The sequence below is a fragment of the Thalassophryne amazonica genome, chromosome 22 (assembly GCF_902500255.1).
Source record: "Thalassophryne amazonica chromosome 22, fThaAma1.1, whole genome shotgun sequence".
Lineage (NCBI taxonomy): Eukaryota > Metazoa > Chordata > Actinopteri > Batrachoidiformes > Batrachoididae > Thalassophryne > Thalassophryne amazonica.
The window spans coordinates 8,623,658-8,636,848 of NC_047124.1; the positions used below are offsets into that span (position 1 = coordinate 8,623,658).

General features: G+C 39.7%; 1 protein-coding gene across 2 annotated transcripts in view; it reads left to right on the plus strand.

Moving 5' to 3' along the window:
* The window catches only part of sema3c (sema domain, immunoglobulin domain (Ig), short basic domain, secreted, (semaphorin) 3C), a 67,549-nt gene extending 55,921 nt beyond the window's left edge, over window positions 1–11,628 (plus strand). Inside the window, exons 14-18 of one of the 2 annotated variants that reach the window (XM_034163496.1) lie at window positions 1,710–1,755; window positions 1,987–2,144; window positions 4,632–4,699; window positions 5,843–5,973; window positions 9,944–10,081. In XM_034163496.1, coding sequence (XP_034019387.1) covers window positions 1,710–1,755; window positions 1,987–2,144; window positions 4,632–4,699; window positions 5,843–5,960 — 390 coding nt within the window. In that variant the 3' untranslated portion in view covers window positions 5,961–5,973; window positions 9,944–10,081. Of the gene's footprint in view, window positions 1–1,709; window positions 1,756–1,986; window positions 2,145–4,631; window positions 4,700–5,842; window positions 5,974–9,943 lie in introns of both variants that reach the window. The other variant, XM_034163495.1, reaches the window with a different exon arrangement.
* Window positions 11,629–13,191: the final 1,563 nt, after the last annotated feature.

Below are 13,191 nucleotides of genomic sequence, written 5' to 3' on the forward strand. Positions count from 1 at the left end.
CCTTAAAGTGTTTGTTTTAGGTCAAGATCACTGGGGTCAAGCATCAAAATTCAGATTTTTTTTTTGCACTCCATTGTCCATCCAATTTGGCACACAAATGAAGATCGGTTCTGGAAGATGCCTAGAAGATGTTACATTTGCCAAAAGTTGGTCATTCAGATCAAAGTCATTGTGATCAAAGGTTAAAAGTCAGCCATTAGGATCAAAGTCATTGTGATCAAAGGTCAAAAGCAGGTCATTAGGATCAAAATCATTGTGATCAAAGGTTAAAAGTCGGCCATTAGGATCAAAATCATTGTGATCAAAGGTTAAAAGTCATCCATTAGGATCAACGTCATTGTGATCAAAGGTCAAAAGTCGGCCATTAGGATCAAAGTTATTGTGATCAAAGGTTAAAAGTCAGCCATTAGGATCAAAGTCATTGTGATCAAAGGTTAAAAGTCGGCCATTAGGATCAAAGTCATTGTGATCAAAGGTTAAAAGTCAGCCATTAGGATCAAAGTCACTGTGATCAAAGGTTAAAAGTCAGCCGTTAGGATCAAAGTCATTGTGATCAAAGGTTAAAAGTTGGCCATTAGTATCAAAGTCATTGCATTCAAAGGTTAAAGGTTGGCCATTAGGATCAAAGTCATTGCGATCAAAGGTCAAAAGCAGGCCATTAGGATCAAAATCATTGTGATTAAAGGTCAAACGTCAGCCATTAGGATCAAAGTCATTGTGATCAAAGGTCAAAAGTCAGCCATTAGGATCAAAGTCATTGTGATCAAAGGTCATAAGTGGGCATTAGGATCAAAGTTATTGTGATCAAAGTTTAAAAGTCAGCCATTTGGATCAAAGTCATTGTGATCTAAGGTAAAAGTCAGCCATTAGGATCAAAGTCATTGTGATCAAAGATTAAAAGTCAGCCATTACGATCAAAGTCATTGTGATCAAAGGTCAGAAGTCGGCCATTAAGATCAAAGTCATTGTGATCAAAGGTCAAAAGTTAATTTTTTTCAATCCAGTTTGCACCGACTTGGCACACACATGAAGGTGGATTCTACTCAGTCCTTCAATTATAACTAAAAGTGTAGAAAAAACTGAAATTGAAGAAGATAGGAATTGACGGACACAGCTAGTAACACACACAGGTGACCAGAGATCCCACTGGGAAGAACTTTCACATGATAGTTTTGCTGGATGACTGCTGGACGGGTAACTTTAGTTACAGCTACAATGTTTTTAAGTAAAATGAATCAGTGCGGTGACTTAATGTTTTAGCATAGCTTTATTAGATATGTACAAGGTACAGGAACTTCTCAGTTCCCAGTTTCCTTCGAACACAGTAGGAACTTTGAATGTTGCATATATGCACATACGCCTTCTCCCTCATTTCATCTGCAAGATTTCACACCACTAAATCACGATATTTGCCATGAAATCCCATCAAAAAATATACTTTACCAGCAGTAAAACTAGCTGTAATTTTGTGATACATCAATATGAAGTGAATTTTGTTAAGTGCACCCTTAAATTTCCAAAGTTTGAATCCACCTGACTCTATTACATCTTAACGTCACCATTCCTCCACTCACTGACAGATTTATATTTGAAAAACAAAGTATGTTTCTTCTTCTTCTTCTAAAAAAAAAAAAACACTATCTGATGAGAAACAGGTTGGACTGAACATTTCTGGAAGTGCTAAATGTTGGACTTGTGCTCATTTTCAGAACAAAGCTCGTGTTACAAACCTGAGAATATCCCCCAAAAAAGTAAGTACACTTTGATTTGTTCACATATTAAGTTTGCTTTTATTGTTTTAACACAGTATGTTATTTATCATCCGTGGCGAGTATGAAATGTACGGAAAAGCAATATTCAGCACGTAATAAAGCTCCCGGGGGAACGGAAATAATAAGCCGGCATGTTTGTGCCTCATTTTCCTGTCAGCCGGCGTCTTATTAAGACAAACAGGCCATCTGACACTTGAACTGTTTTACTTTGCAGCAACAGCTGTACGTCAGCTCAGAGTTTGGTGTGTCGCAGGTCTCCTTGCACCGATGCCACGCTTACGGCTCGGCGTGCGCGGACTGCTGCCTGGCCAGAGATCCTTACTGTGCCTGGGACGGCCTCAGCTGCTCCCGCTTCTATCCCACCGGAAAACGGTACGTAGATGAGTTTACAGTCTTCGGATTCATGGCTATGTTGCGCCGGTGTTAGGACCTTAAACATGACCTGTGTAAAGCCGTGATGTATTTCCAAGCAGTGGACAGCAGGAGGGGAACAACCTTCCAAGAACAAACCCTAAAGTCGTCTTTTTGATGGTAATACGTGGTGACAGGTGTTGATTAGGGAGCCTGTGCATGGAGCCAGCTGTGCAAAACTGTCACAAGCATCAAATAAACATTAGGATAAGGTAGATTTTTGGCAGGCGCCTCGTAACCCTTATCACTTTGGCCAAACATTACCATGTGTGTACAAAAATCAAACAAATAACTGGAATGTGTGAACTTGCAAATGTGGGAGTGGATCGTACAATTGTGGTTACAGAAAATATCACACTGTAAATACTGTAAAATGGTCAAGATGCTTGGAAACTCAAGTGGGTTGGTTTTGGGTGTCGCCATATTGGTAGTGTCTTACTCCACCTAACTCCTTGCCAAACCATAAATGGTCAAAGAACTGGAACATGGGCATGACCGGCATGACTTAGATGGGATGAATGAAGTCCGAACATGGGCGCCTATCTCATAGCTAACAAGCTAGCTATGTTTAACAGGTTAGTGTTGGTTTGGGCATTTGATTAACCTGTATTTTTGCAAACACTTGGTGGATTCATAATGGGTGACTTGGGTTCAGGTATTAAGAACTATGACCAGCTTCAGTAACCATGGTAGCATTAGTAGAGCTAACATCACTAAGCTATCCATACCTGCTAATTAGTGCTAACAGTGCTAACATACAAATTAAATAATGCTAAAATTTTATTTAACAGAAATACTGGAACACCAACTTCTTGGTTGGTCCATTAGTACAAATAACCACACAGCAAGCCATATTATCTCAAATATTTAGACTAAACTGCTCGGGAAGGACAAACACAGGAGCTGGCTGCCTCTGCTAATGAGGCTCAAAGTGAACACACCCCCAATTATGTATAATTTTATGGCTCAAAATAACTTATAATGATGATTCATTTGAAAATTCAACCCCTGTATAGTTGTGATGAACTGGGAAACTAGCTATAGAGACCCAAACATTTTGTGTACTAGGCTGTAAATATGTTGATTTCTACTGTAAGGTTGGACATTTTAACATGGGCTTCTATGGGGATTGACTATCTTTTTCATCCAGCCTCAAGTGGCCATTCAAAGAATTGCAAGATTTGGCACTTCAGCGTTGGCTTAATTTTTCAGCACTGGCGACTTCTGCTTGAAAACTATCAGTGGAACAGAATCCTTCTTACCTACTTCAAAAAAAAAAAATGATTTGATGAATTCCGCTTTAGTTGTTTCCCCTGCTGTCTAGACATAACATAGACAAAGACAGATGAGTGACACCTCCGTTCTATTTGCTTCAAGAACCAGATGTGTGTCTGTCGACATTCCAGTCAGACGCAGGTCAGGTTTAGTTTGGACACTGAACAAAAGCACGGCTCCTATTTTCCAACAGAAAATGTGTCTGAAATTTGTCAGGTTGTTTGCACGACACAGCTGAGTAGAATACCAGCATCACATTTTCCTCGCATTGTTTTGGCAGTGAACGCTCCTTCCGCAATGGTAACTTTAGATTAACATTCTATGAGGGCAGCTGTTTTGATTGTGTTTGTTAAATAAAGGTCATGTGGAGACAAAATCTCAACCACCTGCTTCATTTTGGAATCAGAATGTTGTATGTATGAAGATAAACACAGCAGCACATAGTCCCAGATTAAACAAATATTAGCAAGGGAGCATTGAAAGACATGAAAAAGCATAATTCCACTGGAGATGATCACATTGTTTTCTGCATTACCACCAAAAATCAATGGCAGATTAACAATTTATTTGACACCGTCTGTTTTAACTGGTCAGAAAAGCTCTTTTTTTATGTCTGCTTGTTGTGTTAACAGAAGTATGCCAGACTCCAGTGTGCGTAAAGGGGAAGACAAATGACAGTTTGATTGGTTTCTTCCATTTTATGCCCAAAAAACACCCATGACTAAGTAGGTGATGAAGACAGCCCTTTATACATGTTGAACACACCCCAAATGTACTTGCATTATGCACTTTAGTCCATGTGCATTGGTTGGCAAGATAGGGCCCTAAGTGTTGCCAAGAGCCAAATTACTCATATATTTTCATTCCTTATGCTGAGTCAGAGCACTCAAAAATAGCTCAAAATGCTGAAATACATCCTCATCTGGTGATTCTGCTCAAGATATTACTCATATCTATCACCTCATTAAATTTCATGAGGATATGTTCAACAGTTTATTTGTTACTCTTGGAACAAAACCATCACACACACACACACAACCAAAGGTGAAAGTATGACCACTCTCTGGATGCAGGTGGCAATAAAATTCTGCATTTAGCTATGATGTGTATTTTACGGAATTCCATTTATTATTATCTATAAATTTGTACTTATTTATTTATTTATTTTCATAGGAGAAGCAGGAGGCAGGACATTATCCACGGAAACCCACTCACACAGTGCAGGGGCTTCAATCTAAAAGGTAATTACCTCAAACACGCCTTTGAAGAAGCCGCTTTACTGTCATACTGCACGCCGTTGTAAACACCGCCGCAGTAAATTCTCAATTACAACCTCACCAATGTGCTGTGCTTGCAAAAACAAATGTCAATATTTGAAGACAATAACTGCCAGGGACAAAAGACCACACAATAAATTTCGCCGTGGTTTACACAGAGGCTGGTAGCTGCAGCTGCAGCCGGCGTGCATGGTGCGGTTTAACGAGGGTTTGCTCCCCGGAGTGTTGCATTTGGTGAACGGTTTACGTTGCTAAATTAGCCCAAGCTCAGGGAGCCAAACATATGGTCGTCACCGCTAATGAGATGCTGTCATAAATCCAGCTAGTGCAGCAGATAAGAGAATATTTAGAGCAGAATCCTGCAAATGGAATAGTTTGGACCATGTATGATGCCTAGTTATCAAGTTACGGGGTCACATATGTCACACGTCATAGAAGCCAATGGACGTTGACCTTGTTTGACCTTTACTTTGGAGACCAAGCATTCAACACTGTCAAAACTATTCCATTTATTAATCCTATTAGCTCAACCAATAATTTGCATCACTTTTTACAAAAAAATGGAAAAACTTTAACTTTTGACCCCTGTACAAACTGAAACTGACCTTTGTCACTGTTCTTGCTGTTTTTACCCCATAACTCCATAACATTTAGTCATAGATAGTCCAAACTATACTTTTTTGGAATCTTTATGATCAGACAAATAATGTGGTGTAGTTTTCAATTTGATTGGAACATTTTAAAATTGACCCCTGTGTAATTCTTCAATTGACCCCTACCTGGCTGCCTACTGAAAAGTCAAGTGGCCAGTCAGTTTTTTCAGAACAGTAATGTCTAAGGTGTATTTGTGCAGACTTTGGTGCTTGCGTCATCATTTGAAGGATTGTTTCAGTTATCTGCTACAATAAGCTGAGTGATGAACCCAGATTTGACAGCGAGAGTCCTGAATTTTTCTAGAGATGAACGCGACGCACTCCGGGGCGCTTTGCGTCAATATTTCACAGTCACGGCTGAAGCTTGAGTCAGATACACGTCCATCTGCGGGGTTTGTGTCTGTGCGCCGGTGACGTCTGATTGTGCCTTATTCAGCTGTGTTTGTCCCACTAGCTTACAGGAACGCCGTGGAGATGACGCAGTACGGCGTGAAAAACAACACCACTTTCCTGGAGTGCACGCCAAAGGCTCCTCAGGCGTCAACCCGCTGGGTCATTCAGAGGGACAATGACAGGAGGAAAGAGGTCAGAGGTCAATAACAGTCACCCAAACAAGCATCCTGCGTGTGAATTGTCACTGTCACGTTCACCGTCTTTTTCCAAAGGAGGCACTCTATTTGTTTGACTAATATGAACAATTATCTTACCTCAAGTTCAGTATCAATGAACTATGACAGGCAGATTTGCATCAATGTCCAATCGTGACTCATCTTGTAGCGGTGAGCTCGAAGGCGGCAAAAGTAAAGTGTTCAAAATGCTCGTGCTGTCAAATTACGTATCCATGCCACGATATCTTAACTATTTGAACAGCCGATTGATTTAATGTGCAGGTTTTTTCAAAGATAACATAAGGAACTTATTAGCTTAGCAGCTAGCGCTTTCAATGCTAATGAATTTATTTCAAGCTAATATTTGTCTGTCGCAGTGTGAATCTGTCATCACGTGATGATGAGTGACCAAGATTTTATCCCTAGTCGTTACTTTAGAAAAGCATCATTCATGGTTTCCAGCGCTCATGAGTGACTGCATAGTAGTCAGTGGTAATCAAACATCTACCAATATCTCATGATTGTGTAGGATGTGATGCATAAAATTTTTCTCACTTTATTTTCATATTAATATTCACCAGAATGCTAAATTAGAATATCATATGTACAATAATTTGTCTATTATTGTGCGTTAATAAACTTCTGAGATTGATTCACTTACTTACTTGTGGTCTCAATCCAGATTAGTATAGGGGACATTACAGGACCGTAGTAAATGATTTATTAATGCCTAACAGTAGCACTAAGTAGTTAACAAGATCACACTACGGCATGTCATCGATTTTGATGAAATTCTGCCCCAACAAAGTATAACCTGCTACAAAGCAGATTGACGTAACTTTCAGTTATTTGCAGGGCAATACTGAATTGTAGAAATGCACTCTCTTCGTAGAATTTTTTAAATATATTATTGACAAGTGGCCATGATAAGGCATGCTAAATTTGGAGGGAGCTACAATATTAGCTACTATTAGCTATTATTGCTAAGTCACTTGTAATCTACGTGTGTCAAATAAATATAAATGTACATACAGTTAAATAGAAAACTCTTTCATAATAAAGTACAATTTGTTGCAAAACAGATCAATATCATTTGCTAACTACCTAGTTTCTGTGGCTAAATTGTTACATTCACATTCTAAGTGTAGCTAATTAGCATATGGCTGACTCAGAAATCAGCCCAAGATCTTATGCAAGCAAATAATGTATTCTGTAATTTGTGTTCATTGGGTTTATGAGGCTGATACCTTATTTATGATTATATTAAATACTTTATCTTTCTAGTTTAAATGTTACATATTTTCTATGATTAGCTACACATTAGCAACATAACAGCTACAGCACAAATGAAAAGAAAAAAATGTAATGAAAAAGATCAGGTAAATCGCCCTTTGGAGTCATTATAAAAGTATTTCTAGTTTTTAAGTTTTCAGCTAGTGTGCAGGTTAGCTAGTATGCTAGCTATCCCAGCCTAGTCGATACATTAGAGTGCTAAACCAGCTAGCTGGGATAGTTAGCCTGTAGCTTGTGCAAAAGTCAGCCTGTTGAGCTTGCCTGGAAGTAAATAATGCATTTTATTATCATGTACATCAAATGATATCACGTGGCTAGCCTTTTAGCAATTTTCTAAATAATTCATCCTTGCAGGTGCAGTGCTGGGTATGAGATATTTGCTCGTGTGAGTGCAACAGATGGAGAATGAGATGTCTGTGCTGTCTGGTTAAATATTACATCACAGATTAGACATATAGCAGCCAGATGATTTCACATGCTTGATTAAGGATCGTATCGCCTGAAGGATAAAGCATTTGCACGTTTATTGGCAGCGGAGTGTTGTAACGAGCGGTGATACAGATCAAACATGATATGGACCTTGACTAATGACTGGATTCTCGGTAGTGAAACATTTTACAAATATTTGACACCCCTTAAACGACAAGACCACTTGGAGCGGCTGTGATAAATTAGATTAAGCTGCGTGAGAGACACATCTTTTATAGATTTAACATTGACGTCTGTGGAGTAGGTTCACAGAGTAATGGTCATTTTATAGCTGTATAGTTTGGAAGTGAATCCCTGGCGGCAGGGGTTTTTCCGAGCTGGAGCTAAGTTTACTTTGGTGTTGTTTCAATTTTATTTCAACAATGTATTCTTTATAAAAATCTGTCCAGGACGTTTGGTCCAGAGGGGTTATGGCTGTAGTTCCATCTTCCACCTCATGAAATATTCTTTCCATTGAACAAATGAAAAAACATTAATTATTTGTTTTATATGACGCCTAAAATAGATCCTTATCATTTGATATTTCATGCATTTGTAAACAAGAAAAAAAGGGCTTATGCCCTTTCCAGTCCTATGATGTCCACCAAAGCTTGGTAGTGAGCCTGAGATGTCCCATCTCACCCAGGCGCCATCTGACGGAGCCTGTTGTGCCCCAGTGGCCCCGCTCAAACCCCAAGCTGTGGCGGGTCCAACCCGGCCTGTGCAGCTCTGCCTCTGGCAAACACTGCTTTCTCAGCACACCGCTGACTCGCTCTCAAGCCCCATCGGCACATCCAGCCTTCCCCTCTGTTACCCAGGGAGTCTGGGCACTGTATAGGGCCACTGTTTGTTTTTAAGCTAAGCGCCGTCACCGCTAGTGTGAGCGTACGGCAGCGTGCAATGGCACAAAAATGTATGGAATTTGCATGTTAAATGGAACCAAAATTGCACGGTAAATGGTATACAATGGCAAATAGGACGAATATCGTGACATACAAACCACCAATCAAATGACAAGGATCTATTTAGGCGTTATATAATGCAATATATTTGTGCCTGGAAGACTGGATCATACATTAAGCGTTTCGTGTGCCTTGCTTACTCCCATCATTGTACTGGTTTATTTAAGTTTATGGTCCAGTGTGTGGAGCTAGCTAAAAGATACCATTGTAGCTATCAAGCTTGGTGAATTTTCTTACCTTCCCAAGTTCTGAATTAGACTGTGTCAAGTGTTTACGGATGAATGCTAACATTAGCTAGTTTTGAACTTTTGCCTTAAAGCTGTTATGTGTATGATTTAGGGGTGTTGATTAGCAAAAATGAAAGATAGCATTCATAACCATCTGTATAATTACTTCAAACAAAGAGTCGATGTGTTATCATGAACTTAGAATGTACAATTCATATTTACATGGGAGCGGGCTTGCTCGTGGAGGCCACCATGTTGATACAGTAGCCCAGAAGGGACATATGTAAACTTTTTTTTTCGCATTTTGCAGCATGGCCAGGAGACTGAAGAATAAAGAAGTGGAATTTGTAGTTGCTCTCCTCGGTCGGTCTACTGGTTGGTAGCGCAGGTTAGCAAGTATGACAACCCACATTTTTATGAAATGGAGCATCATACAAATTGCTTAAGACAAAAGAAGTCAAGAAAGTGTGAACCCTTGTCACCAAATAAAGGAAAATGTGAACAAAATTTTGACCGGTGACAGCAAAATGCATTCTGTAACCTTGCTACTAGTTGAGACTAAATCCTACCTCTTAGCTCTCGAAAGCTAACATTTTTCTGAGTTAATATTTGGTCATTCGGGCACCCTTAGTGCAACATGGGTTTGCAGTAATTCTGGTCGTGTTAACTGGAGTTAACTTTGAAATCAACTTTGCAAAAATTAAAGTGAAATAACAGAATTAAAAAAGTTACGAGTAGATTTTTGGATGTCAGAGAACGAATTGGAGTCCAACTTAATTCTGCAGTTAGACTTCTCTTTTCTGCTCAGATTCTGCACACAACAAAAATTCAGAATGTGCATTGCTTCGGAAAGCTATAAGAGGCCAATTTACACGCAACTGTTTGACATTAAGTGAATGCAGGTTGAGGCAGGAACTGTTCCTCACCCATAAGGAATTATGGCTCCTATTAGTGGACTGTTGTATAATTTGCACTTTGTTAACTTTGACACCTCCAGGTGAAGCTGACTGACCGCGTCCTTTCCACCAGGCACGGCCTCCTCATCCGCTCCGCCCAGCTGTCTGACCAGGGCCTCTACTACTGCCTGACCACCGAGAACAGTTTCAAACGCACCGTGGCCAAGATCCGCCTGCGCGTGTTGAGCGAGGCCATGGTGAGCATGCTGACTGACAAGCAGCAGTCGCCCTGGGCGTGGACTAGCACGTTGCACCCGAAGGCCCTGCTGGCCACCTTCAGTCCGGCAGAGAGCCTGGCTGTGCAGCAGTACTGCAAAGAGAGGAAGGAGCGCCAGAGCCTCCAGCAGAGGCAACAACAGCAACAACCCCAACAGCCTGGTCCGCTCAGGGGCGACCTGGCCAAACTGAAGCCGCTGCTGGACCACAGGAAGAGCCGCAACCGCCGCAATCACTTCCCAGAGGCCTGACATGCTCAGATGCCCCTTTGTTCCAGTGACCTCACTAAAAGATCCAATCCCTAGTTTTTCCAGCTCTCATCTCAAACTGTGGAGAAACACTGTGGATTTACATGGAAACAAATGGAGGGAGCGTGGAGGTTGAGCGACGATAACTCATGACATACTGTCACCACATGGTCGTGACACACAGATACACACACAGAAGCCATTAATTTGCTGCCGCACAAACTGGAGTGGCGTCCTCGCCAGCACCACTTCAGCTGTTTCTGGAAATCCCTTCTGACACGCATCTTTGATCATATTTGAGACGCAAGACGGAGAACTGACCCGGCCGGATGTGCACTCGATGTGTTTTGAAAAAAGGTGGTTTAACTTTCCACGAGTGCACTCAGACAGTCTGTGATGATGTGCATACGGTTGCCGGAGCGATGCTGAGCTGCTTTGATTGGCAACTGTTCAAACAAAGAAAAGGAGGAAGACGATGTGAATATTCTACATTAATATACATGAATAACTCCTTTGGTTCGAGGGCAGACAGAAAGAGAAATTTCAGCCAAACCGCTTCAATGGTTGGGTTCTTCTTCTTTTGTTTTTTGTTAACTGTCACACAGGCTTTGCACTCCATCACCACCTACTGTTCTGGTGCTGAAGTGCAGTCGTGAAAGAACTGCGGAACGATGCAACAAATCAGTGGCAAATAAAATCCAGACCTTATGCTAGAAAAACAGCAGTCAAAAGGGAGTCATGTGCATGTACTATGCTAACCATAACGCACTTCTCACAGGTGAAACCAACATTTAAATATAAGTCTTTTTGTTGACTGAAAGCTGGTTCCCTGTCTACTCAGGCGTCCCAAACCCAGATTGTAATATTATATTACAGTGCCATAAACCCATAAACTAAATTATCTCCATCTGGACATCAAACCATTGTCATAAAATACACTGCAGACGTCGTATGTGATCTCTACGCATATCTGACACTTCACTTGAACCTTAATTTAGCTTTTTCGGTGTATTTTCGCAGTTATTGTTGCCACTATAGAAGAAGGCGTGCAACTACGGCACTCATTTCGTTAGAGGGCGCACCTCCGCTGTTCATCTGTTAAATATATTAAAAATTACGTTTTGGCATAATCCTCAAAAGGCAAAATCTATTTTAAAATATACTGGCTCCACCCCTTTATTGGGATCTGCCCCCAGTACTTAATAGATTTGAATCTAGAATTAGCATTTTTACAAGGTTTCATGAAAATCAGATGTTGTATGAAAAAAAATTAAAAGTAAAGTCTTTACATATATATATATATATATATATATATATATATATATATATATATATATATATATATATATATATATATATATATATATATCATTTTTTATGTTTTGCTTTTCCTGTTTTATTCCCGTTTTTGCAAACATGGCCCCAAAATTTAAACCTTGTCACCAAATGAAGGAAAATGTGAACTCAATTTTGACCAGTGACAGCAAAATGCATTCTGCAACCTCACCACTAGTGGACACTAAATCCTACCTCTTAGCTCTCAAAAGCTAACATTTTTCTTAATATTTGGTCATTCAGGGACGCATAGCGCAACGTGGGTTTGCAGTAATTCTGGTCGTGTTAACTGGAGTTAACTTTAAAATCAACTTTGCAAAAATTTAACTGTCAAAAAAAGCGGTACTTGAAATAGCAGAATATAAAAAAGTTACGAGCAGATTTTTGGATGTCAGAGAACAAATTGGAGTCCAACTTAATTTTTTAGTTATATTTCTCTTTTCTGCTCGGATTCCTGCACACAGCAAAAATTCAGAACATGTGCATTGCTTCAGAAAGCTGTCTATTCAGGCGTCCCAAACCCAGATTGTAATATTATATTACAGTGCCGTAAACTAAATTATCTCCATTTAGAGGCCAAACCATTGTCATAAAATACATTGCAGATGTCTTATGTGATCTCTACGCATATCTGACACTTCAATTGAACCGCAATTTGGCTTTTTCAGTGTGTTTTCGCAGTTATTGTTGCCACTATAGAAGAAGGCGCGCAACTACGGCGCTCAATTCGTGCGCACCTCCACCAAGGCCTTAAACGTCTGTTAAATATATTAAAAATTAAGTTTTGACATAATCCTCAAAAGGAAAAATTTCACTTTTTATTTGTGAGATCCTGACAAGCCAAAATGAGGCGGGTGGTAGGGGGATAAAATATACTGGCCCCACCCCTTTATTGGGATCCCCCCCCCCCCCAATACTTAATAGATTTGAATCTAGAATTAGCATTTTCACAAGGTTTCATGAAAATCAGATGTTGTATGAAAAAAATTAAAAGTAAAGTCTTCACATTTTAAAAAATATATATATAAATACAGTTCTTTTTTATGTTTTGCTTTTCCTGTTTTATTCCCTTTTTTTGCAAACATGGCCCCAAAATTTAAACCTTTCTACACCAAGTTAAAGTCAACCTTCTTACCACATTTTGTGAAAATGAATTCATTCGTTGCAGGATAATCCCACTAATAAACAAAACATGGTCAAAAATATAACCTCCTCCTCTGAGATATGTATGTTAATTGTTGCCTTCTGATGAAACATCTTAAAATAATACAAATAAATAACAGGATACTTGTTTTTTTTTTTTTTTGGACTTCCGGTGGTCATCTGGAAGACAGACGATATGTGAATAGCAACTTTTTTTTTCCAGAGGTGTAGTTAGTGTAGATAGAGATTATTTGTTGCTTGTGTACAGATTATTTTCATTTCGTCCTGTTAATTTAATGTCGTGGCAGGTTTAGTGAAACTGTGTTTTCATTGTGGACCGCATGTAT